The sequence below is a fragment of the Rhinopithecus roxellana genome, chromosome 18, assembly GCF_007565055.1.
Source record: "Rhinopithecus roxellana isolate Shanxi Qingling chromosome 18, ASM756505v1, whole genome shotgun sequence".
NCBI lineage: Eukaryota > Metazoa > Chordata > Mammalia > Primates > Cercopithecidae > Rhinopithecus > Rhinopithecus roxellana.
Genome location: NC_044566.1, coordinates 47,209,944 through 47,236,422, shown reverse-complemented (window position 1 = coordinate 47,236,422; position 26,479 = coordinate 47,209,944). Strand labels below are relative to the sequence as shown.

General features: G+C 43.3%; 1 protein-coding gene across 2 annotated transcripts; it reads left to right on the top strand.

The window, feature by feature from the left end:
- Window positions 1–142: 142 nt before the first annotated feature.
- Window positions 143–26,211, top strand: SLC25A30 (solute carrier family 25 member 30). 2 transcript variants are annotated; one of them, XM_010368050.2, is made up of 10 exons: window positions 143–249; window positions 7,357–7,472; window positions 9,933–10,080; window positions 13,170–13,264; window positions 15,046–15,131; window positions 17,107–17,202; window positions 18,292–18,416; window positions 20,416–20,554; window positions 22,174–22,254; window positions 23,507–26,211. In XM_010368050.2, the coding sequence occupies exons 2-10, from the start codon at window positions 7,409–7,411 to the stop codon at window positions 23,546–23,548; spliced, it is 876 nt and encodes a 291-aa protein (XP_010366352.1). In that variant the 5' UTR covers window positions 143–249; window positions 7,357–7,408; the 3' UTR covers window positions 23,549–26,211. The 2 variants fall into 2 exon arrangements, with proteins under 2 accessions (XP_010366352.1, XP_030778142.1); XM_030922282.1 differs by lacking the exon at window positions 9,933–10,080 and having other exon boundaries at window positions 175–249.
- Window positions 26,212–26,479: the final 268 nt, after the last annotated feature.

Sequence of the window (26,479 nt, the reverse complement as noted above, 5' to 3'; positions counted from 1 at the left end):
GGGACTTGGGGCTGGCCCCGCCCCTCCGTGTCCCTATCTGGGGGGGGGTCAGGGGAGTGTCATGGGCGCGGCTAGTGCTGGCAGAAACCAATGGGAACTGAGGAGGTCGGCGTGTTTGCGCGGGCGGGGCGGGGCGGGCCTGCGCGCAGGTTCCTGGGCCCGCGCGGCATTTTCTCCTTTCCTGGAGCGGCGTCCGGTTCTTGTTGCAACTGAGTCCGGGCTGGAGGAGGTGCGGGCCGCGGCCTCCAGGTAAGTCCTGGCCCGCGCCTCCTCCCGCCGGCCCCTCTTTCTCTGCGGCTCCCGGAACCCGGGCGTGGGGTAGGGTTAGGCTGCGGTTTCCTGGGAGCCTCCTTTGCAATCGGGCGTGCTCTGGGCTGCGTTTGCTCTCCAGTTCGCAGGCCGAGCGGGGCTCGGCTGGGCGCGAGGTTCGGGAGACTAGGACAGGGCTCCGCTTCTCGGGCTGCTCCCTCCTTGGGTCGGGCTGGTGCATCGCTGTTGGCGTGGGGTGATTCCTGTTCCAGGGTCATTGAGATCCGGGTGCGAATCCCGTCCTGGCATCTCTGCGTCTGCACGCGTGCCCCGGGCTTGCAACCCTGCCTGTGCGTCCCTCCCACTCGTGGGTTCATTCAAACGGCAGCAGCCTGAGCGCCCGCAAGCTTCGCATTGTGGGTGAGGGCACACCACATTCGGAATCGCTCGTGGCACATGCCAGGCTGGGAGGAAATTGCCTGGAAAGTTAATGTACCTCTGGGTTTTAAAGTCTTTCTGGGTGCAATTTCATGTAAAGCAGTTGCAGTGATTAGCATTTTTGTTCTGCGCAAGAGTAGCAAAAACAGTGTTGGCACTGCCCTGCGGATTCGGCTTGCGGTCCTACTTGGGTAGTGAGAAAGTTGAAAGGCATGAATTTTGCTTTTGGCTTTGCCGTTGCGAAGCTTTGTGACCGCGGACTCAGTTAATTAACGTGAAACGAGATGATAATTTAGAAGAGTTCTTTTAAACCCCGCTTTTTGGAAGTCTGTGATGAGCTTAGTTTTCCTTCCGCACCTTTAAAAAGAATAGGAAATAGGAAAAGTTCATGAAAGGCATTATTGAAAGGGCAGTCGGTCCAGCAAGGAACAAAAATGTGTAAGAGCCCAGAAGCTTTAAAGGCTGTGCGATTACAGTTTAAGACTTAAGACTGAAAAGGAAACAGCAAGTAAAACTGAAAGAACTTACCAGGAATTAAATAAGAGAAACGGCTGGGAGCAGTGGCTCACGCCTGTAATCCCAGCACTTTGGGAGGCTGAGGCGGGCGGATCACCTGAGGTCAGAAGTTCGAGACCAGCCTGGCCAACATGGAGAAACCCTGTCTCTACTAAAAATACAAAAATAGCCGGGCGTGGTGACGGATTCCTGTAATTCTAGCTACTCGGGAGGCTGAGACAGGAGAATCGCTTGAACCCAGAAGGCGGAGGTTGCGGTGAGCCGGGATCATGCTATTGCACTCCAGCCTGGGCAATAAGAGTGAAACTCCGCCTCTAAATAAATAAATATTAGAAACTTGGAAAGCGTTCAGAAGTACCAGCAGCTAGTATTATATTTAATTACCTCCCTTTACAACTGTGCACATGAGGTCAGGTGGGTGAAAATAAACACTAAGCAACCATATAAGAGAAACTGTAGATGGGATGTGTAACTTAGCATATATCCTAAGTGTAGGGAGAATCCTTTGAAATTCTTAATTCGTATAGACATTTTCATTCAGAAAACTTGTTTTTAACCTTTATTGACAGGGTCTTGCTCTGGCACCCAGGCTGCCAGAGTGCAGTGTCATGATCAAAGCTCACTGCAGCCTTGAAGTCCTGGGCTTATGTGCCCCTTCCACCTCAGCCTGCAGAGTAGCTGGGACTAGAGTCGCCTACCACCATGCCTGGATAATTTTTTGGATTTTTTTAGTAGAGATAGTCATCTCATTCTGTTGCCTAGGCTGGTCTTGAACCCCTGGCCTCAAGCTATTCTCCAGCCTCAGCCTCCCAAGTAGCTGGGATTACAGATATGTGTGACTAGCCCAGCTAACAACTTTGTTGTTTTTTTTTAATTTTTATTTTTCACTTTTTTTGGTATTTATTTATATATTTATTTATTTATTTATTTGAGATGGAGTTTCGCTTTTGTTGCCCAGGCCAGAATGCAGTGGCGCGATCTCTGCTTACTGCAACCTCCGCTTTCTAGGTTCAAGCAGTTCTCCTGCCTCAGCCTCCCAAGTAACTAGAATTACAGGCGCCCACCACTGTGCCTGGCTAATTTTTGTATTTTTAATAGAGATGGGGTTTCACGGTGCTGGCCAGGCTGGTCTTGAACTCCTGACCTCAGGTGATCCACCTGCCTTGGCCTCCCAAAGTGCTAGGATTACAGGCGTGAGCCACTGCACCCGGCATGTTTGTTTTTAAGTTAAAAAAAAAAATTTGGGCCAGGTGCCGTGGCTCATGCCTGTAATCCCAGCACTTTGGGAGGCGGAGGCAGGCAGATCACAAGGTCAGGAGTTCGAGACCAGCCTAACCAACATGGTGAAACCCCATCTCTACCAAAAATACAAAAATTAGCTGGACATGGTGGTATGTGCCTATAATACCAGCTACTCAGGAGGCTGAATTGCTTGAACCTGGGAGGTGGAGGTTGCAGTGAGCGGAGATAGTGCCACTGCACTCCATCCTGGGTGACAGAGCGAGACTGCATCTCAAAAAAAACAAAAAAGAAAAAGAAAAAGTTATTCAGCCAGTCACCAACAGCTAACACTTTTTTTTTTTTTTGGTGGGGGGATAGAGTCTCACTCTGTCGTCCAGGCTGGAGTGCAGTGGCGCCATCTTGGCTCACTGCAACCTCCGCCTCTTGGGTTCAAAGCGATTCTCCTGCCTCAGCCTCCTGAGTAGCTGGGATTACAGGCATCTCCACCTCGCCCAGCTAATTTTTGTATTTTTAGTAGAGATGGGGTTTCACCATGTTGGCCGGGCTGGTCTTGAACTCCTGACCTCAAGTGATCCACCCTCCTCCACCTCCCAAAGTGTTGGGATTACAGGCGTGAGCCACCACACCCAGCCAACAGCTAACATTTTTTAAAATAAAATTTTTTGTTTCCTCTGCTGGAAAATTCTATATTTATTCTGTATGTATAGAATTCCCTGCCCTGCCACCCACCAATATTTTTTTAACAGCCTTTGGAAGATAGTGTTTGGCTGCAAAGTAGTACCTAGAGGAATGGTCATGTGATCCTTCAGAGATACCTTAGTTTGAATATTTGGTAGCTTTGACTAGGGAAAGTTACTTTTCTTCTGTGAGGCTGTTTGCTCAGTTGTGAGAGGTGGATAATGATACCTCTTTCATAGGATTATGAGGAAAATGTATAGCAATGCCTGACAGCAGGTATTCAGGGATGACTGCTAGTGTTAGTAGTATGTTCATAATGCAGAAAGGAGAAGGCAGGAATTACTGGGTTTTAGCGTGGCTTAGAGAACATGGCTGTAAGAGGAGTGTAAAATCAGTGTACAGCCACTGCCCGACACTGGAATTTCTGCAAAGTTGTAATTCCTTCCCCGAGTTGCTGCCCAGACACTATTGACTGCTAAGGACACATTAATCTCTCTGACTGTCTTGGCTTGTCAGCCTTGGGACTTCTGTAGATTGACTTGGGATTTTTCCAAACAACTGTGTTTGGAATTTAAGGAAGTGTTTCAGGAGACCCCTTCAGAAAGAGCTCCAAAACAAAGAAATGGGTTAGTTTACTGAACAGAGATTTCAACCTAAGATAACTATAGCCCTGTCACAGCTTGCTGTGGCCAGTACAGCTTGGTGGACATCTACTTACTTATTCCAGTCCTAACTAGAACCATTTTCTTATTTGTGTGTGTGTGTGTGTGTGTGTGTGTGTGTGTGTGTGTGTGTGTGTGTGTGTGTGTGTTTTGAGACAAAGTTTCGCTTTTGTTGCCCAGGCTGGAATGCAGTGTTGAGATCTTGGCTCACTGCAACTTCTGCCTCCCAGTTTCAAGTGATTCTTCTGCCTCCGCCTCCTGAGTAGCTAGAATTACAGGCACCTGCCACCACACCTGCCTGAGTTTTGTATTTTTAGCAGACTGGGTTTGCCATGTTGGCCAGGTGGTCTTGAACTCTTGATCTCAGGTGATCACCCACCTCGGCCTCCCTAAGTGCTGGGATTACTGACATGAGCCACCGCTCCTGCCCCTTTTCCTTATTTGGATGTTTCCCCATCTACTGCGGCTCTCTGGTTCATATTTAAGCCAAATTATTCTTTTACTCAGCAAACATTAACTTGATAAGTTCCAGGAATATTAACTGCTTAGAGATCTAGTCCTAGCTTTTGGAAAGGAAAAGAGAAAGGTCAAAAAGTTGTTTTGCCTCCTGGCTAGCTAAATTTAAAAAATCGTAATTGAATAGAAGTACTTGCTTATAGGATGCTGATCCAGGAGTGGGCACTAATCTGTAGAAAAGTTTTATTGGTGGTACTTCTGAATGAATGGGCACGTGATTCATCCCATTTGTTTCAAAACTATGAAGAAGCAATTCCATCACATTTTTTAGCTCTAGTTGAGTATTTGCATGTTAGTATTAACCAAGAGCCTCTGGATTTTAACCTAATCAACTGAAAACTTAATATCAAAACCGACAGAGGAAAAAGTAGCCAGATCTCATTAAAACTTAACTAGCTGGCCAGGCACGGTGGCTCACGCCTATAATCCTAGCATTTTGGGAGGCCAAGGCAGGTGGATTACCTGAGGTCAGGAGTTCGAGACCAGTCTGGCCAACATGGCAAAATCCCATCTCTATTAAAATACAAAATTAGCGGGGTGTGGTGGCGCATGTCTGTGATCCCAGCTACTTGGGTGACTGAGGCAGGGGAATCACTTGAACCTGGGAGGTGGAAGTTGCAGTGAGCTGAGATGGCGCCATTGCATTCCTGCCTGGGGGACAAGAGTGAGACTTTGTCTCAAAAAAAAAAAAAAGATGGAGTCTGACTGTGTTGCCCAGGCTAGTCTTGAACTCCTATGCTCAAGACTGCAGATTTCAGGGACCACGGATGTGTGCCACTACACCTGCCTTCGTTTTGCTTTTTAATCTGCAATCAGCTAAGTCTAAGAATGAGTTGAGGAAGTTAGTACTGGATGGTAAATGAATTATTGGATTTATTATTAATAGGTTCTTACAATCTCTAACTTACAGTCTTAATTATTATATGAGTTACCAATTTAATAAGGCTAGGAATTACTTAAGTGCAGTTATTAAATATTTTCAAGGATAATAGGGAGCTGATAGTAGTCTTTTGGGAAAGGGCTTGCTATTTGGTACTGAAATACCTAAAAACATAGTGGTTTTCATGTTTCATTCTCTTTACAGAACCTTCTGTTTTACTCATTTGTAACTGCTATGAATTTGGTTAGTATCCATCAACAAGGAATAATGATTAATAGGTTTATTCAAGGTGCTGTATGGGGGGGTCCTAGTGTTGGAAACTGATATTCTGGGCAGTGGTGACTTGTGGTAGCCCTCTCCTGGGAAAAGGAGACGGGAAATTCCTAAACACAGGCAAAGTAAACATGTTGGGCATATTGCCTGCCAATAATGACTGAAAAGTTAGAAATTTTATTTTAAACCAATAGTAGCTATAGTTGATATTGTATATACAAAAGTGTATTAGTTGTATGAGTCTCCTGTTAATGGGCATGAGGCCACATTTACCAGCTCTAACTGCATACAACTGCAGAACGTGACATGAATGTGAAGGACCTGAGCTGTGGCACGAGAGTACACATCACAGGGAGCAAGGTCGTATTACGGAAAAGAAAGATGGAGGGCAACATTTGTGAGTGTCTTTAAAATATATATGGCTTAATCCCCACCATAGGCCTACAGCCTGATATTTATTTAACTTAGTGAATAAAAGTATGGCTGTACCCTACCCCTAATTGGTTGTGTTGTCTGCTGTGGTGACGATGGTGTTGGTGAAGAAAAAACCGAGACTCAGGTTAGCAGGAACTTCTCGGGGAAGGGTGTGGGTTAGCTCTGACCACAGAGTCAACCTCTTCCCTCAGGCCAAGCTGCCTCACAGCTGGTAACGTAATAAGGCTAAGAGAAGTGAGCCGATATTTATAGAATATAGATTACAAGTAGCCTGTGGTGGCTGGGCGTGGTGGCTCTCACCTCTAATCCCAGCACTTTGGGAGGCCAGGGCTGCAAAATTACTTGAGTCCAGGAGTTCAAGACCAGTCTACAAAAAATAAAAGAATTAGGCGGGCATGGTGGTGTGTGCCCACTGAGGTGGGAGGATCACGTGAGCCCAGGAGGCTGAGGCTGTGGTGAGCCATGTTTGTGCCACTACACTCTAGTCTTCATGACAGGGTGAGACTTTGTCTTAAAAAAAAAAAAAAAAAAGAGGTAGCTTGTAATTTTAAGTAATTGACATTTTACCTTATGACACAAGTTTGCAACATTTTTCTGCTGCAGTGCACCCGAGGGATGTGATGTCCCCAGTAGGGACTCACTAAGATAGCAGTGAATGAATAGCAAATACTTTTTTTTTTTTTTTTTTAAACGCAGGGTCTCACTATGTTGCCCAGGCTGGTCTTGACCTCCTGGGCTGAAACAGTTCTCCTACCTTGGCCTCCCAAAATGCTGGGATTGCAGGCGTGAGCCATCATGCCCGCTGCAAATACTTACTGTATGAAGAATGGATTTGAGATAAAATAGACGGCCGGGCGCGGTGGCTCAAGCCTGTAATCCCAGTTCTTTGGGAGGCTGAGACGGGCGGATCACGAGGTCAGGAGATCGAGACCATCCTGGCTAACACGGTGAAACCCCGTCTCTACTAAAAATACAAAAAAAAAAAACGTGCCGGGCGAGGTGGCGAGCGCCTGTAGTCCCAGCTACTCAGGAGGCTGAGGCAGGAGAATGGCGTAAACCCGGGAGGCGGAGCTTGCAGTGAGCTGAGATCTGGCCACTGCACTCCAGCCCCGGCGACAGAGCAAGACTACGTCTCAAAAAAAAAAAGATAAAATAGACTTCCCAGAAAACAGCTTCCACTGCACTACACTGAATACATAGCATGCATACCAAGTTATCAAAGTAGCTGATTACTTCTTGAGGTCACAGTAAAAATGAAGACCACTGATAAAGTGAGATTGGAAATTGCTGATTTGAGGTTTAGGAAATAGGGGTGCTTTGCTTTATTAAAGGGAGGCTCCCCTTGGGAATTGCTACAGGGGGGTTTTGGTGATAGCACTCTCCAAATAAAACCTAGGGGAAGAGTTTGGAGAAGAAACTGCCTGTGTGAGAAGTTACAGCTTTATAATATCTTACTGTTGTGTCCAGGAAAAACTGCGTTGGAGGTGATGTTTCTGTAAATCAAAGAGACAGTGTGAGAATGTCAGCCCTCAACTGGAAGCCGTTTGTGTACGGGGGGCTGGCCTCCATCACAGCTGAGTGCGGTAAGGACCTGAGGGTGGTGGGTCACATAACCTGCTGTGTGTGATGGTGTTTGATGTGAATGTAGTTCAAGTGTAGAGTGTGAGATGATGAAATGTTTGTCTCAGAATTCAAAATGTCTTTTAGCTGGGTGTGGTGGCTCACGCCTATAATCTCAGCACTTTAGGAGGCTGAGGCAGGGGAATCCCTTGAGTCCAGGAGTTCTAGATCAGCCTGGGCAACAGAGTGAAACCCCATCTCTGTTAAAAAAAAAAAATTAGACAGATGTGGTGGCACAGGCCTGTGGTCCCCGCTATTCGGGAGGCAGAGGTGGGAGGATTGCTTAAGTTCAGGAGGTCGAGGCTGCGGTGAGCCACGTGTGCACCACTGCACTCCAGCCTGGGTGACAGAATGAAACCCAGTCTCGGAAAAAAAAAAAAAAAAAAGTTTTCTTTTGGTAATGCTTTTTAAGGCAAAATAGTCATTTTGGCTGCTATTAGCAGTTTAGGATTCAAAGTTTAGTGGAGAGAAAGTTGATCCTGTTGACCAAACACAAGTTTTTAAAAATTTTTTGTTTTGAAACAGGGTCTGGTGCTGTTGCTGAGGCTGGAGTGTAATCATCTGATCTCGGCTCACTCCAGCCTCTGCCTTCCGTGTTCAAGCGGTCCTCCCACCTGAGTCTCCCGAGCAGGGGAGACTACAGATGTGCACCACCACGCCTGGCCAATTCTTGTATTTTTATTAGAGATGGAGTTTTGCCATGTTGCCCAGGCTGGTCTTGACTCCCAAGCTCAAGAGATCCACCTGCCTCGGCCTCCCAAAGTGCTGGAATTACAGGCGTGAGCCACCGTGCCCAGCCCCAAACACAAGTTTTAGGAATCATTTTTGGATTGTGTCTGTCTGTTTTCCTTGTCCTTTCCCCAGCTTTGCTACTGTTAACCTGTTTGGCTGTAAAGAGGTTTGAGAAGCTCAAGGGTGTTCCCTGAGCCAGATAAGATGGACTGTAGTTATCTAGTCACTTTCTGATGATGCACATTATCTAGTTCCCATTTGTGACTTCCTCATTGGTTGGGTTCCACATCAGACCCTGTTTGTTTATTCTCTGGAATCATTCATTCAACAAACACTGATTGAGCAACTGTTGAATGCCCTGTGCTGGGTTGGACACATCATTGCTTCCAGGGCTCAGTCACTGCTGTCCAAGGACAGAATACTACCCCTGTGGGGCTGGGGGGAATTGAGGCCAAGGGGTAAGCTGGATGAACCGTGGTAACCACCCACTCACCAGCTTAGGCTGTCTGTGCTGGTAGGCTTTCCTATTGACACTGTGAATCAAGGTTACTCTCTGAGGATGGGTTTTATATATTTGGGTGGACTATTTGTTAGGTAAAGTATTTAACATGTTTATCTGCATTATCAGATTTATTTTGTTTTATTTTGGAGACAGAGTCTCACTCTGTCACCCAGTCTGGAGTACAGTGGCGTGATCTTGGCTCACTGCAACCTCTGCCTCCTGGGTTTAAGCGATTCTCCTGTCTCAGCCTCCTGAGTAGCTGGGGTTACAGGTGCCTGCCACCATGCCCAGCTAATTTTTGTATTTTTAGTAGAGACTGGGTTTCACCATGTTGGCCAGGTTGGTCTCGAACTCCTGACCTCAGGTGATACGCCCACCTCAGCCTCCCAAAGTGCTGGGATTACAGACATGAGCCACTGCGCCTGGCCCAGATTAATTTTAGACTATAAAACACTCTCCCAAGTGGAAAAACCCCTTTAGAAAATGAAATTTTTTACCTCTTTGTTCACATTCAACCTAACTTTAACCTTCAATTATATACAGAATAGTAACTTACGGTTTTTTTTTTTTTTGAGACGGAGTCTCGCTCTGTCCCCCAGGCTGGAGTGCAGTGGCCGGATCTCAGCTCACTGCAAGCTCCGCCTTCCAGGTTTCCGCCATTCTCCTGCCTCAGCCTCCCGAGTAGCTGGGACTACAGGAACCTGCCACCTCGCCCGGCTAGTTTTTTGTATTTTTTTTTTAGTAGAGACGGAGTTTCACCGGGTTAGGCAGGATGGTCTCAATCTCCTGACCTCATGATCCGCCCGTCTCGGCCTCCCAAAGTGCTGGGATTACAGACTTGAGCCACCGCGCCCGGCCTGTAACTTATGTTTTTCAGTGGATTTCCTGTTTAGGTAAATCATACTGTGTATCTGCTTTCTACAACAATGCCGCCTACCCAAATCCTATGTAGAGTAAGATGAGGTATAAATAAAAAGATAAAGGAAAATATATCTATGCATTTTTTGGGTTTTATTAATCTTTTGATTCCTCAGTTTTTAAAAATATAAACAAGATTGCAAAGTGCCATTTCTTAATCACTTTCTTAGTTCACATAATAGTCTGAATGTTTCCTCAGTAATATATCACGACGTATCCTTTATTTAGTGGAATTTCTTTTTATTAAGTGAATTTCTTTTTAAATTTTAAGGTACATTTCCAATTGATTTAACCAAGACACGGCTCCAGATTCAAGGCCAGACGAATGATGCAAAATTTAAAGAAATTAGATATCGAGGAATGTTGCACGCATTAGTGAGGATAGGCAGAGAAGAAGGACTGAAAGCACTCTACTCGGGGTGAGTAGGCCTTCATGCATTTCTGTGTCCCTGTTCACTGTTTCACATGGGTAGACTTCAGACCGAGACTGCACAGATCACAAGTAAACAGTTTGAGGTATGTTTGAAAAGAGCATGATAGATTTTTCACTTTTAATTTCAACTCTAATTTCTAAGTATATATATTATGTAGCAAATGTTTTGGTGCAACTTTTACTGTATTCAAGTACAGACAGACAACAATAAAAAATTGTTTGCTTAAAAACATTCTGTTCAGTTTTTTACTCTTTGAAAATAGCACTTTTTCTTAGATATTCTGAATTAAGGAGGTTTTTGCCATAATGAAAATTATATGATCTTGATAAGAGTTGCAATGAACTACTTTCCAGTCTTTCAGTATTTAATGAACAGTATTCTGTAGGCACTGGATAGGAAAGTGAGGGAGTCCTATATCCGAATACCTACAGGAACAGAACATGAACAGCCTCATGCCATGCTAAGCACTTTGGTTTTCTCCAGTATAACACACCACAAACTGGTGACCCATAGCCCTGCCATGGATCCACCAATCCCCAAAGGTTTTTGTTTTTTAACTGAGCCAATATTAAAAAATGAGAAATTTCACGTAAAAATCTGGGACTCCATCTTCTCGAGAGAAATCAACATTAGGCCTACATTTGTTCAGTTATGACAGTGGTAGCTGGGGTGAAGGATACTGTCTCTGGTTTACAAAACCTCTGTCAACCACAAAGTATATGTGTGTGCAGTTCGACCCAGCCTGGATCATTCACTGTTGGCATCTGCTTTCTTGGTACCTGTCAGCATTTGAGTTTGCTATATCTATGGCAAACAGAAGCCACTGAAAGGGTTTAAGAAGGAGGATGGACCTGATCAGCTTACACTGTAAACATCACCTGCCTGCCACGGAGAGAAAGAATTAAGAGACAGCACTAGAAGCAGGGCTGTCATGTAGGAAGACTAGATGAGGATCTGAATTGGTTTCGGGGATGAGGAGAAAGAAAACAGGCTAGAAAACTATTTAGGGTGTAGGATTAATAGCACTATGTGACCTAATATGACGCTTCCATACATGAAGTGGGTAGAAGAGAAGGAGGAGCCGAGGCTAATGTCTCATTTGGTGGTTTTTGCCAGTGTGTAGCTGGAGGTTCCATGCCCTGGTCTAGGAAACACAAGAGGAAAGATGATTGTTTGGAGAAGGAAGAGAAGTAGTTCAGTGTGGCACCCTATCTGAAGGTATACACAGGACATCTAAATTGAGACTCTAGAAAGATTGGAAATACATCTTTGGATCTGTGTTGGAAGCATGGATTTGGAGTCATCAGTCTTTTATTTTATTTTTTGTTTATTTTGAAACAGGATCTTGCTTTGTCACCCAGGCTGGAGTGCGGTGGCACAAAATGGCTTACAGCAGCCTCTACCTCCCAGGCTCAAGCGATCCTCTCATTGCAGCCCCCTACATAGCTGGAACTATAGGCACGACAAGCCACTGCACCTAGCTGTGCGCGCGTGCACACACACACGCACACACACACAATTTTTTTTTTAGACGGAGTTTCACTTGGTTGCCCAGGCTCACTGCAACCTCTGCCTCCCAGGTTCAAGCAATTCTCCTGCCTCAGCCTCCTGAGTAGCTGGGATTACAGGCACCAGCTACGACAACCGGCCAATTTTTTGTATTTTTAGTAGAGATGGGGTTTTACCATGTTGGCTAGGCTGGTCTTAAATTCCTGACCTTAAGTAATCCGCCGGTCTCGGCCTCCCAAAATGCTGGGATTACAGGTGTGAGCTACCGTGTCTGGTGCTACTTTTATATTTTTTATAGAGATGGGATTTTGCCATGTTGCCCAGGCTGGTCTCAAACTCCTGAGCTGAAGTGAACTGCCTGCCTTGGCTTCCCAAAGTGCTGGGATTACAGGCATGAGCCACCATGCCCGGCCAGTCTTTACATGGTGGTTGAAGCCTTGGGAGTAGATGAGCTGATACAGGGAGCATGTACAGTAAGGAGAGAAGAAGCATAGGATAGAATTCTGGGGAACCCGAGTAGACACAGGTAGGATGCTGTAGAGAAAAGAAAAGAAGTGGGAGGGGGTAATGCTACAGCACAACAGGGAGGAGACAGCTACAAGTAGGACAAAGGGTAAACCGTGGCACACACTGCAAAGAGCCTATACAAGATCCTACTTGAAAAGCCCCATTTTAACTTAGCAACAAAAGTGTCAGTTGGTCACCTTGATGAGGGGAGTTTTGAGGGTGAGGGCAGCAGAAACCCTGATTGCAATTCAAGAAGGAATTGGGGAATTGCAGAAAGAGAGCTGGGGAGTGTCGATGCCACACTGTGGTTGTGGTTTGGAGAGGATAATAGGTCAGGCATATTGGATGGAGGAAAGTTGGCTTGTTTTTCCTGATTCTGTCTTGAACTTCTTCACTTACATTTTCATTGAGAATAAATATGAGGGGCCAGACTTTCACTTAGTGAGCTAATAATTTGCACAGATTTATCTGGACCCACCTGTGTGTTTTTTGTTTGTTTGTTTGTTTGTTTGTTTGTTTTCTGAGACGGAGTCTTGCTCTGTCACCCAGGCTGGAGTGCAGTGGTGCAATCTCAGCTCACTGCAAGCTCCGCCTCCCGGGTTCCCATCATTCTCCTGCCTCAGCCTCCCAAGTAGCTGGGACGACAGGTGCCCGCCACCATGCCTGGCTAATTTTTTGTATTTTTAGTAGAGATGGGGTTTCATAGTGTTAGCCAAGATGGTCTCAATCTCCTGGCTTCGTGTTCCGCCCGCCTTGGCCTCCCAAAGTGCTGGGATTACAGGCGTGAGCCACCGTGCCCGGCCCCAACTGTGTTTTTGTTGGATTCTGAATTTTAAGAAATCGTTTTAGAGGCTGGGTGCGGTGGCTCACGCCTATAATCCCAGCACTTTGGGAGGCCAACGTCTGAGGTCAGGAGTTCGAGACCAGCCTGACCAAATAAAAAAAAATTGTTTTAGAGAACGTAGTTTGATTATGGATGGCACTCTGCATGTGGGTTGCCTAGCCCATGTTAAGTGATTTTTAGATTGCTTTTGTCCCTTTGTCCATTGATTTAACAGGATTGCCCCCGCAATGTTACGCCAGGCATCCTATGGCACCATCAAGATAGGCACTTACCAGAGCTTGAAGCGACTATTCGTTGAACGCCCAGAAGGTGAGTGGGGAATCCGTTTTCCCGCTGTGGACAGGAGGTGGGTTGTTTGTCTTTCTATTCAAGTGGTTCTGGAGCAGGTTTTCTTCAGCTTATTTGTGACTTTCCTACCGCTACAAGAACTCTGGGTGTGAAGTCTTAGTTAATTGTGCTGAAAGCAAGTTGGTTATCAGCACAATTGAGGGGAGAAATAATGAAAAAGAAACATCTCTGCAACCATTTTAATTAGTTGTCCCCATCTCCAAAATGCCTAGACCAGGGGATGTGTTGTGACCATTCCATCCAACTTAAAATTTGCTAAAATCATATGAATTATCTATTTTTCAGGAAAGCAGTGAATACATTTCTTAATATTAACAACACTGAATGCTAACACTCTGCGGCTTTTTGGTTCTGTGGCTTTGTTTTAATCCATAGAACTGGCCGGGCGCAGTGGCTCAAGCCTGTAATCCCAGCACTTTGGGAGGCCGAGACGGGCGGATCACGAGGTCAGGAGATCGAGACCATCCTGGCTAACACGGTGAAACCCCGTCTCTACTAAAAAATACGAAAAACTAGCCGGGCGAGGTGGCGGGCGCCTGTAGTCCCAGCTACTCCGGAGGCTGAGGCAGGAGAATGGCGTAAACCTGGGAGGCGGAGCTTGCAGTGAGCTGAGATCCGGCCACTGCACTCCAGCCCGGGTGACAGAGCAAGACTCTGTCTCAAAAAAAAAAAAAAAAAAAAAAAAAATCCATAGAACTGCCTATCTTCATCTCTTTTCACAATGGGTTGAGTACCAGACGCTATTATGTGAGAGTGGTGAACAAGAGCTAAGATGCTTTGGAAATACTTCAGGATATTTCAAACTAAATACATATGATGTGCTTTAAAAACTTTCTGTGCCAAATAAGTTGTCATGTTATCTCATAGGAATTATTGTCCTAACAGACATAGCTCATCTGAATTATGATGGTCTGAATTTATACATAAATGTGAATTGGGGCCGGGTGCAGTGGCTCATGCCTGTAATCCCAGTGCTTTGGGGAGGCTGAGGCGGGTGGATCACTTGAGCCCAGGAGCTCCAGACCAGCCTGGGCAACATGGTGAAATGGCATCTCTATGAAAAATACAAAATATTAGCCAGGTGTGGAAGTGCACACCTGTAGTCCCAGCTATTGGGGAGGCTGAGATGGGAGGATCACCTCAGTTCAGGAGGTCGAGACTGCAATGAGCTGTGATTGTGCCACTGTACTCCAGCCTAGATAACAGAGTGAGACCCTATCTCAAAAGAAAAAAAATAAAATCACATTTAGATATCAAGAAAGTTTGCAAAGCAAAATTCCTTCATTAGTGAAATTTCTAATCCTTTTAAAATTACTGGGTTCATGAAGCATACTTTTTTTTTTTTTTGAGATGGCGTCTTGGTCTGTTGCCCAGGCTGGGGTACAGTGGTGTGGTCTCGGTTCACTGCATCCTGCACCTCCCGTGTTCAAGTGATTCTCCTGCCTCAGCCTCCAAGTAGCTGGGATTACAGGCAGCTGCCACCACATCCAGCTAATTTTTGTATTTTTAGTAGAGACGGGGTTTCACCATGTTGGACAGGCTGGTCTCAAACTCCTGACCTCAAGTAATCCACCCGCCTTGGTATCCCAAAGTGCTGGGATTACAGATGTGAGCCACCGTGCCCGGCCTGAAGCATACGTTTGTAAATCTTAAGGGGAACAAGTAATGTGTAAATAAGTTGAGTTTCTCACAGGAAGAACTCTGTAAATATGTAGAGTCAAATAACGTGTCATTGTTTACAGATGAAACTCTACTGATAAATGTGATATGTGGAATTCTCTCTGGAGTCATATCTTCAACCATTGCTAATCCAACTGATGTTTTGAAAGTAAGCTGTGCTATCTATATCTTATAGGCACATTCCACATTTTCTTATTGAGAGCAACATTCAGGTAATGGAATCTGTGAATGTAACATTTGTGTATATGTGAATCTGTTTATAATTTAAGTGCCATGAAGACTCTTAACTTTTAAATGTCCACAAGGTGGGTTTCCCACTGGTACAGATGAACTCAAAAGTAGAGCTCATTTTGGAGACAGATTTTGGTGATTGAGGAGAAAAAAAAATTTAGGCTTGGCCTGCATTTCATTTTCGTTTCTCATGGAAAATCTTCTTTGTTTTATTGGTTCATTAAATATAGATGGACTGCAAGTTTGGCACAAATCTAGGCTGCTCATTAATGATTATTTTTTAATCCATCTTTTTTTTTTTTCTTTTTCTTTTTTTTTTTTTAAGATGGAGTCTCACTCTGTTGCCTAGGCTGGAGTGCAGTGGCACGATGTCAGCTCACTGCAACCTCCACCCCACTGTGTTCAAACGATTCTCCTGCCTCAGCCTCCTGAGTAGCTGGGATTATAGGCGCCTGCCACCATGCCCAGCTAATTTTTGTATTTTTAGTAGAGATGGGGTTTCACCATCTTGGCCAGGCTGGTCTTGAACTCCTGACCTCGTGATCCGCCCGCCTTAGCCTCCCAAAGTGCTGGGATTACAGGTGTGAGCCACCGTGCCCCGCCTACATCTTCTTTGTTAAATTTAATTCAGGAAATACAGATGACAAAATTTAATTACTACAATTAGATTACATAACACATTAGGTGACCTTATTGAAAATACTAGGGATATTATAACTTCTTAATTCCTTTTTGGAATAAAGCAAGGAAGTAACTAATTAAATAAAATAAAAATTCAGTATGACTTATTTTTGAACTCCTACTGACTATTCCTTTCCTACCTCCCCTGTTTTCTTTTTCTGCCCCACTATTTAACTAGTATTCTATGCTTCTATCTTGTACCAGTTGGTATACGCCATGGTTAGAATACAAAAATGAGTAAGACGAGGACCCTGCCCTCAGAGAGCCTTCAATCTCATAGGGGATTCCGACAAGCATTACAGCCATCTGCAGTGTTCTGGGTACACTACAGTTATACATGCATTGTAGCAAAGGGACCGCATGGGTAAGGAAGAAATGCAAGATACCTTTGCCATAAGTTTACCAGTGTTGGGGTAAGAGAGCTAGAGAAAAATATTCACCCTCTTATTAATTTCTTAATTATATCTTAGGCCTTCTGGGAAGGTAGTTCCTGTATCTTGGTTTATTTTCCCACGTTAGTGTGGCATTAACAGTTCCTTTAGAAGTTAGTGGTAATGTATTTGCTCTCTAAACAAGAATAAGGTATACACATTTTTTAGTAAAAAATCTGTTTTCATTCTTAAAAATGCAAAGAGCTACATCAAACATTATGTTTATGTTGGAATCTTGGTCATGTGGATTCCACTAATTAAAGTGTGACAGAGTGTGACAGGTATCATGTGGCTCTCGCTTGGCCAGCTCGCCTGCATACCTTTGGTTCAGCTGGTTGGAGACTGTAGTGGCTTGGAGCAGCTAATTTAAGAACCATGCTTGTGTATGCGTAGTGCTGCCAAGTACACTGGATAACTCATTAATTTTATTAAACCTTTGTAATTAACTTTTCTCTCACCTATCTAGTAGTAGGGAAGTATGCTGTTTTCTATCCTTCTAGAAAGACGTTTTTCACAAAATCAATTTCTTTTTTGAAACTAATGAACTGCTATACGTAGGACTTGGGACTCTCCTAGATGCTTTTTGGAGATCTCAGAGTTCCTAAGAATAAATTTTTAGTCATTTTAAGGTAGCATCATAGCAGTATTTATATGACAGTTTTTTCTCTGCTAATGGTTATTTAGCAACTGACTGACTGACTGACTGTCAGAGGTATCCATTGGTTGGGGCTGGGATTGTGGTAGTTTCTTTCTGATGTTGGTCTTTAAAATAATCTCTAGATTCGGATGCAAGCGCAAAGCAGCACCATTCAAGGAGGAATGATAGGCAACTTCATAAACATTTACCAGCAAGAGGGGACAAGAGGGCTGTGGAAGGTAAGCTGGAAGGATGGATCCAACTGATTTATTTAGTTCTTTTTTCCTTTTTTGAATTTATTTGTTCTGTTTCTATCACTTAATTTTAATCCAAGTGTCGTAATGGAGTAAGGGAAGAAGAGTGGCATCTTCTGCCCATGAAAATATCTTTCTTTATTTCCCTATCTATAAAATGGGAATATAAGGAATATGTCTTTTTTTTTTTTTTTTTTTTTTTTTTTTTTTTTTTTTTGAGACGGAGTCTCGCCCTGTTGCCCAGACTGGAGTGCAGTGGCGTGATCTTGGCTCACTGCAACCTCCGCCTTCTGGGTTCAAGCAATTCTCCTGCCTCAGCCTCCTGAGTAACTGGGATTACAGGCATGTGCCACCACACCCGGCTAATTTTTGTATTTGTAGTAGAGACAGGGTTTCCCCATGTTGGTCAGGCTGTTCTCAAACTCCTGACCTCAGGTGATCCGCCTGCCCTGGCCTCCCAAAGTGCTGGGATTACAGTTGTGAGCCACCGCACCTGGCCTATGTCAGGATTTTTAAAGTTCCTTTGAATAATTTATGAATAAGATGTTGTGTGAAGGATAAGCACCTTTTTTGTTGTTGTTTGGTCGTTTGCTCTTTTTTTTTTTTTTTTTTAAATTCTTTTGGAGAAGTAGTTTAGGTTACAGTTCCATTGGGTGTTTTGAGCCATACAATTTCATGGCTTGTAACTGAAGTCTGCTATTAGGCATGCATGCGGTATAGAGTGTTATTTCCTAGTATTCTAATGACTTGTCAGTTCATAGAATAGCCCCTAAAGATCATCCAGTGTGATCTCTCTGTTCATACAAGGAAACCGGAGGCTCTGAGAGGTGACTTGTCCTGGCCAAAGTCTGGCCCAAGGTCATATAGTTAATGCCAGCATCAGAATTAGACTTCAGAGTTTTTGAGTTCTTGCCCTGTGATCTTTTCCACTCTGTCACTCTACATTTCTACCTCCCCAGAGGAAAAGATAAAAAGTGATCATAGTTTATGGATTAGAAGAACCTTTGCACATTTGCAAGACTTGTTCTACAGAGGCAAATCAGAATCATTTTTATTGTTAATATTTTTACCCAGGGTGTGTCCCTTACTGCGCAGAGGGCTGCTATTGTTGTTGGTGTGGAGCTGCCAGTCTACGACATCACCAAGAAGCATCTTATTCTCTCGGGCCTGATGGGAGACACTGTGTATACCCACTTCCTGTATGTTTATGGATTTTTAAAAAATTAATCTTTTAGGTATGCATGAGTTTAGGGTGGAAATTTCACACAAATTTATAGAAATTCTAAAGCAAGTTTATTATAAAAGTATTATATTCTCATATTTGAAAAGTTGCAGTGCTGAAGTGAAGCAGGACCAAGTAAAAGTCCTTATTCCTCTACATAGGCAGCTATTGTTAACAGTTTGATAAGTATCTTCCAGGCGTTTTCTATGTGTATGCAAATATTGTCTACAAAAGTGTATTATATGAACTTTATTACACAGATAAGATCATGTTTTACATTCTTTTATTTGCTTTTTAAAATTGAACAACAGGTTGAGCACAGTAGTTCACGCCTGTAATCCCAGGACTTTGGGAGTCCAAGGCAGGAGGATCAGTTGAGGCTAGGAATTCAAGACCAGCTTGGGCAACAAAATGAGGCCCCATTTCTACAAAAAATTAAAAACTTAGCTGGGCATGGTGGTGCATGGCTATGGTCCCAGCAACATGGGAGACTGAGGCAGGAGGATTGCTTGAGCTCAGGAAGTTGAGGCTTCAGTGAGCCTTGATTGGGCCAATGAGCTCTAGCCTGGGCAACAGAGAAAGACCCTGTCTCTAAAATAAAATATGATTTGACAACATATTCCAAATATCTTTGAGTGCTTACAGACTTCATGTCAGTACTTACAGACTTTATTTATTTATTTGAGACAGGGTGTCACTGTGTTACCCGGGCTGGAGTGCAGTGGTGCGATCTCGGCTCACTGCAGCCTCTACCTCCTGGGCTCAAGTGATCCTCCTGCCTCAGCCTTCCAAGTAGCTGGGACTGCAGGTGCAAGCCACCACACCTGGCTAATTTTTGTATTTTTTATAGAGCTGAGGTTTTGCCATGTCACCCAGGCTGGTCTCGAACTCCTAGACTTAAGTGACCCACCTGCCTCAGCCTCCCAAAGTGCTGGGATTACAGGTGTCAGCCATTGCAGGCCTGGTCTTTGTTTATTTTTAATAGCTGCAGATTATCACATTGTATGGCTATATCGTACATACATGTTATACATACATACATATATATATAAAATCATATATAATCCATTGGTGGGCAATGTGTGGAGACTATTCTGATTGTCACAACCGAGGGGAATACTACTGACATCTAGTGGGGAGAGGCCAGGGATATAGCTAGTGCTGAGGCTGAGAAACCTTGCTCTGAATTAATTGATATAAAGTATGGTCCGTAGTAGTCTTGTGGGACTGAAAATATAGCAGAACCTAAGACCTTTGAGGGGCATTATAGTAGGGAGATCTTTTTCTTTGATCTCTAGGAAACGATATAATTATGATACGGCTAGAGTTACTCTGATGTCCACTGACAGGTAAATAGATGGAAAAGATCATGCTTGGAGGATTTCCTTTATGTTTTATGATCCTTTGACATTCTAAAATGTCAGGTATTCTTAGCTGTGGCTGGGATTTATCAGCTAGTATAATCGGTGCTAATATTTAAGCAGCTTATCAAGCTCTCTAGATATGGCCCTTCTTGATATGTTTCATGTTGATATATGTTAGTTTAACATAGTTTTGGGGCTGGGCATGGTGGCTTATGCCTGTAATCTGAGCACTTTGGGAGACTGAGGTGGGCAGATCACTTGAGATCAGGAGTCCGAGATCAGCCTGGCCAACATGGCGAAACCCCATCTCTACTGAAAATACGAAAAAAATTAGCTGGGTGTGTTAGAATGTGCCTGAAATCCAGCTACTTGGGAGGCTGAGGCAGGAGAATCGCCTGAACTTGGGAGGCAGAGGTTGCAGTGAGCCAAGGTCACACCATTGCACTCCAGTCTGGGCAACAGAGCATGACTTTGTCTCAAAAACAAACAAACAAAACACAAAAACCACAAACAAGAAAACCCCATAGTTTGGGCAGAAGCTGTTTTCTGCCTTCGATGGTGGTTGTAGCTCAGTGGTGGTTAACTTTTTTTTTTCCAATGGTGTCTTTATAGCTCAAGCTTCACCTGTGGTCTGGCAGGTGCCCTGGCCTCAAACCCTGTTGATGTTGTGAGGACACGTATGATGAATCAGAGAGTCCTTCGAGATGGCAGATGCTCTGGCTACACAGGAACCCTGGATTGTTTGTTACAGGTAAGAGCAAATGTCTGTCTCTGCAGGGTTGTGAATTATATGTATTTTTTGATCTAAGAAGTAACTGAATTATGAGAGCTACTAAAACTAAGATGAATGATGCTTTAAAGCCCTGAGAGGTACATATAGGAGACCATTTTTGCCATACTGTGCTTAACATTTATAAATACAATGTTGTTTTCTTTATACCTCCATTCTCCTGTGAAAGGTGAGAAAATAATAATATTTCCTGTGATTATAGAAGAACTGGGTCTCCTTCCAAAATATACTTTCTTCCTTTTGGGTCAAACTAGTATGAATATCCCTCATTCAGACATCTCTTCTTAAAGGAACACATCAATCTTACTTTAATTCTCAGTTTAAATAATTGGGCCTACTGTTTTATGAGAGGGTGAAAGTTTTCAACTGTCTCCCCCACTAGATTGCCAGTAGTCAGATTAGGAGCCACTTTTTTTTTTTTTTAGGTGGTATTTATTTATTTATTTTCAAGTTTCAATGTATTTTAGATTCAGGGGGTACATGTCCATGTTTGTTACGTGGGCACATGCATAGTGGTGGAGATTGGGCTTCTACCCAAATAGTGAACATTACACCAGATAGATAATTTTTCAACTCTAGCCTCTCCCCTTTAGGAGTCCCCAGTGTCTGTTATTTCTATCTTTATGTCTGTATGTACCTATTGTTTAGCTCCCACTTAAAAGTGAGAACATGTGGTTTTTGATTTTCTTTTTCTTCGTTAGTTTGCTCGGGATAATGGCCTGCAGCTCCATCCATGTTGCTGCAAGGAAGGTGATTTCTTTTTTATGGCTACAGGGGCCACTTTTGTGGTTCCTGTTTTCCGACATGACACCAGCACATTTTACCCTTCAGGTGTTGCCTTAATAAAGCAAACATACTTACCATATTCATCCACCCGACAATTTGGGAGATAGTGGTACTCTGAATGATATCTCTACCACTTTTGCTTCATTTCTAACCTGTTCAGGATCCCACATGACACGGAAGCAAAAGACCGTAATTGGAATTAAATCTCATTTGTTATTCATTCAACACTGTTTATCTATTTTGTGTGGAGTTCATTCAATCCTCTTTGGGGTTGTTGGGCGTGGAGCCTTAGTCTTCCACCCACACAGAAGCCTCTAAAGAGCAAAGATTTTGTAGGCAGTACTTCCAAACAGGATTTTATTTTTAAGAAAAACAAATCAGTCTGGCCACTAATCATTATTATTATTATTATTATTATTTATTTATTTATTTATTTTTGAGACAGAGTCTTGCTTTGTCACCCAGGGTGGAGTGCAGTGGCGCGATCTTGGCTCACTGCAAGCTCTACCTCCCAGGTTCACGCCATTCTCCTGCCTCAGCCTCCCGAGTAGCTGGGACTACAGGCACCCGCCACTATGCCCGGCTAATTTGTTTTTGTATTTTTAGTAGAGACAGGGTTTCACTGTGTTAGCCAGGATGGTCTCCATCTCCTGACATCATGATCCGCCTGCCTCGGCCTCCCAAAGTGCTGGGATTACAGGCGAAAGCCACTGTGTCTGGCCTGGCCACTAATTAGTAATGCATTTGGCATAATTAGAAAGTTGGAAGTTAACTTTTTTTTTTTCTTTTAACAGACATGGAAGAATGAAGGGTTTTTTGCTCTCTATAAAGGCTTTTGGCCAAATTGGTTGAGACTTGGTCCTTGGAATATCATTGTATCCTTTCCTGTTGCAATAAATCTAGAAAAAGACACAGCTAAAGAATACCATTTGTATAAACTCTCATGTTATTAATTATAATTCAGAAGTAGGTTCTGATTATTTTGAGTTCCTCTGATGCTAAGAAGTCACTACTTAGTTTCTTTTTTAGGAAGTGTAAAGTCTCTGTGCTAGACACTGAATCTTGCTTTGATGGTGATATTATTCAAAAGTAATGATACTACTAAAAATGTTTAGTTAGACTCTGTTCTAGAAGCTGAGGGTATTTATGATTTCAGAGAGAGAGAGAGAGAGAAGGATTGGCTTTATAGCCCTAGCCACTTTGGGAAGGATGTGGTTGGCAACGATGTCTTAGAATGCCTGTCTTAGAGAGTGCCTGAAGATAAACAGGAATTAGCTCCGGAATTGTTTGGCAGGCCAGCATGCTTCCTATGTGCCACAGTGGGAGGCAGGAAAGGAAAGGCAGGTAACTTTTTTTGTTTTTGAGACTGAGTCTTTACTCTGTCACCCAGGCTGGAGTGCAGTAGCATAATCTCGGGTCACTGCCATCTCCGCCTCCTGGGTTCTAGCAATTCTCCTGCCTCAGCCTCCTGAGTAGCTGGGATTACAGGCACATACGACCATGCCTGGCTAATTATTGTATTTGTAGTAGAGACGGGGTTTCACCATGTTGGCCAGGCTGGTTGCAAACTCCTGACCTCAAGTGACCCGCCCTTTGGCCTCCCAAAGTGCTGGGATTACAGGCATGAGCCCCCGTGCCCGTGAGGCAGTTAATTAGACACGGAAGGGCAGAATGGTGAAGCAGGAATGCTGGCTTTTGCTGTCCTCTTGTTGCTCTTTATTGGCTCCTGCCTCCCAAGGAAGGCTGCGTAGTGGAAGCCTTTGAGGAGAGCTTCCCAGGACTTGCTAACTGTCTTTCTCTCTCTCTCAAAAGCTTACTGTGCTGGAAAGTTTTTCCACCATAGCAAAGCCACAAAAGCTAATCAGCGTAGATGCCATCTCAGAAGAGGCTGATGCCACGGGATTTACATATCTCAGCTGTGATCCTTCTGTTCCAAGCTGACCTTGGAAGGCTTATGGGCAGATAGTTTGATGTGGTTAAGGATGGAACCCCTTTTATTTAATCGTGTCCATAGCGTGGGTCTGCCTGTACCTATTTGTTATGAAGTGTGTCATTTGTAAGTCTGTTGTTATGCACTGGAGTTGTGAAGATGGCATTTTCTGTGTCATCCTTAACCCATAACCACAGTTCTTTGTGACATACGAGCAGTTGAAGAAATTGGATTTGTGACAAGTCCAGGCTGCATGAGACATCTTTCTGAAAATGGTAACTTCTGAAACAGCAAAGCTTCCTGTGTTTCACTCTGCTTCTCACTGCTTGGCTCATCACAGATTCTGGGATGTGAGCAACAGATGAAGATTGGGTTAGTTAAGATGGCTGTGTGTTGGCATTGGATGCTCTTCATCAAACGTTTAATGGCATAAACTAACATCCAAACACTAGTCTTTACCGTTGGAGCACCCTTCAACATCAAAGATAATATATGAAATGCATGTTTCTTGCTAAAGAAAACTTGCAAGAAAATCAGGAGCTCTGTATTGTTTCATTCAGGGAGAGTAGCTCCTGATGCATCTCAGCTCATGACTGAGAACATCAGACTGCTCTAGAAAAGCTCATCGGAACCATGGAATGGAGCCTGCGAGAAGGTATGATGGTTTCTGAATTTCTGGGAACTTTTGCTCCTTGTCAGCTGAAGAAATTTCATGTATGGAGACCTGGACTGTTCAACCCCAGGTATAAACGGTGCAGGAAATGGATCCTAGGAATATTGCACTGCTTTATAATTTCCTATTTTGGCAGGATCTTCCACTTATAATAAGTGATTTTAAGCTTTTGAAGACTTGACATTTGTGAGAAATTGTTACAAAGTAATAATCTCTAAATTCGTGGTGGTGTTATGTGTTGGCTTTGAAGGTTGCAAGGTCTGTATTGGTGGGAGGTGTTTTCAAGCAGCTTAGGTTCTGTCTTAGGTAATGTTAGTAATTAGCTTTATGATTTTTAGCAAAAAAAAATATGTATTTCCCAATGTGTAAAATGGGGATAATAACGTCTATTGATGTAGAGGGTCAAATGAAGAACAAATAGTAGCTGCTGCTACTTGACTTGAAATGTAAGTGTGTTTACATCATGCTGTGGAAGAGCTCTAAATAGTCTATGTAGAAGAGGAGCGTGTTATCCTGGGCTTCTCATGGTAATTGTGAATGAAGCCCTTTGTTAAGGTCTTGTTAAAGAAAGAACACTGTTTAAGTTCAGGCTTTAGTACATTTTCCTGAGCAAAATGTTGGTAGTGAATCAAAGAGTTGATTTTTCCAGCTTTCCACTGTTTACTTTAGTTTGTGCTGTGCCTGCCTTGGACTTCCTGTTTAGTTTGGATAGAAAATACCTGCTTGAAATTTTAACAATGATTTCTTTAGTGCATCTATTTAGCTAGTTTCTGATAGGTGGCATGTAATATTTTCCTTTTTTCTTTCCTTCTATAGACACAATAAATCATTCTCCCTCTTCTTTTTTTCTTTTTCTATTTTCTTATTCTTTTCTCTAACCTGCTTCAGAGAAAGAGCCCTCTTCCTTCTTGTCTTCATCTTACTCTTTTCAAAACAAAAGATGGCTGTGAGAACCCCAAGAACTTCCAGTTCTGGAAGGCAGCCACAGGACAGGGAACATAGTTATTTGGGTCCCTTCGGTTCCCCCTTTGAGAACAACATTAAATACATGCTACCTGGGGCTCCAGGGCATTCTCCTTCCACAGTAGTGTGGCCAAATTCCCAGTTTGGCCAGTCTCTTCGTTGAGACAGAATAGAAGGAATGCAGGGTTTTTTGGGGGATCAGATAATTTTTCCTCCCAGGCATTTTTCCCTTGCCTTCCTTATGAATGAATGGTCCATTTGAATATTATTTCCAACAGTGAGAGCTAAGACAAAGTCATCAGAAAGAGAGGATAAAAGAAGGGAGGGGTTGGGTAGGGTGACCTGTTAATTGCTTAGACTCAGATGAAAGTCCATCTCTCCCTGGGCAACCCTAGAGGGCAGCAGAGGACCCCAGAGCTCATTCAGGCCTTGCTCCTGGTTCTAAACTACACCTTAGGATTTTTTCTTCTTTCCAAAACATTCCATTGATTTTATAAAGACTTCTATAGAGAGGCTTTCACTGTTGAGATCTTTGAGTTTAAAGATTGCTTTTCTTGAACCACTCTTTTTTTAATGTAGAAAAATTTTATTTTTTCAAATGTGCATACAATTTTTAAAACAGTAGAAGCAAATTCATTCTGAAGACCACATAAAGACTGAATGTCAGACAGTATTCATTATTACCAGTTTATTCAAATTACGTACATGTTCCTACCAAGGTGGAAAGAAATTCAAACCTCATGGTGAAACTTAAGCACGATTTAAGATAAAAGCATAGTATTTCTTCAGTGTAGATTTGTTAAGTGCCTTATTGAACAGGATCTTAACCTGCTTTTTCTGTTTTTCTGTTTTTTTTTTTTTTTTTTGAAAGAGTTAATGCAATTGTTGAAGCTTCTAACCAAGAAACAACTGAAGGAATCGGGAGGCTTGGTCCTCTTGTTTTTAGGGGTCTGGCTATAAGTCCCTCCCCACCTTTGGGTATTCTTAAACATGCCAAAAGGAGTTCTAGTTTTTATAACCAATGGATTTTTTTGTTTGTGTACTTGTGGATTTGTGTAATCATTGATGCTTAATGTTGTGGATTCGTAATATAAAAAGTGGCTCCTGTCCTTTATATTTATTCATGTGCTAGAAATAGTGCGTATTATATAGAGTATGAAGTTTTCAGAAGCCTTTATATTTCAAGCTCTTTATTTAAACATTGTTGGAATATGTGACATAAGCCTTGTTTCATTTATTTAATAAACTGGAGTAATATATAATAATGAAAATGATTTCTGGTCATTTCAGATAAATGGAAACATTCAAACAAAGGCAAACTACATGGAGTCTAGAAGGCTGGAGTAGAAATACTGTTGCAGCTGCAGACATTTCTCTCTGCATGGAGAAGTTGCTGGGATAATCTTACTCATTGCCTGGCACCTGTGTGGTTCTCCTCCCCCGCCACCCCCCCTCCCATGTATGAAATAACCTGGCAACTCAGTCGAAGCCAGTGAACTTCATTTGAGGACTGGCTTCGCATTCGAAATACCAG

Bases quoted from the DNA above. Each gene is read 5' to 3' on its own strand.
- SLC25A30 (XM_010368050.2), top strand. From the start codon at position 7,409: ATGTCAGCCCTCAACTGGAAGCCGTTTGTGTACGGGGGGCTGGCCTCC. The intron at 20,555-22,173 runs GTAAGAGCAAAT...TTCTTTTAACAG, and splicing joins CCCTGGATTGTTTGTTACAG to ACATGGAAGAATGAAGGGTT. The intron at 22,255-23,506 runs GTATCCTTTCCT...CCATAACCACAG, and splicing joins TTGGTCCTTGGAATATCATT to TTCTTTGTGACATACGAGCA.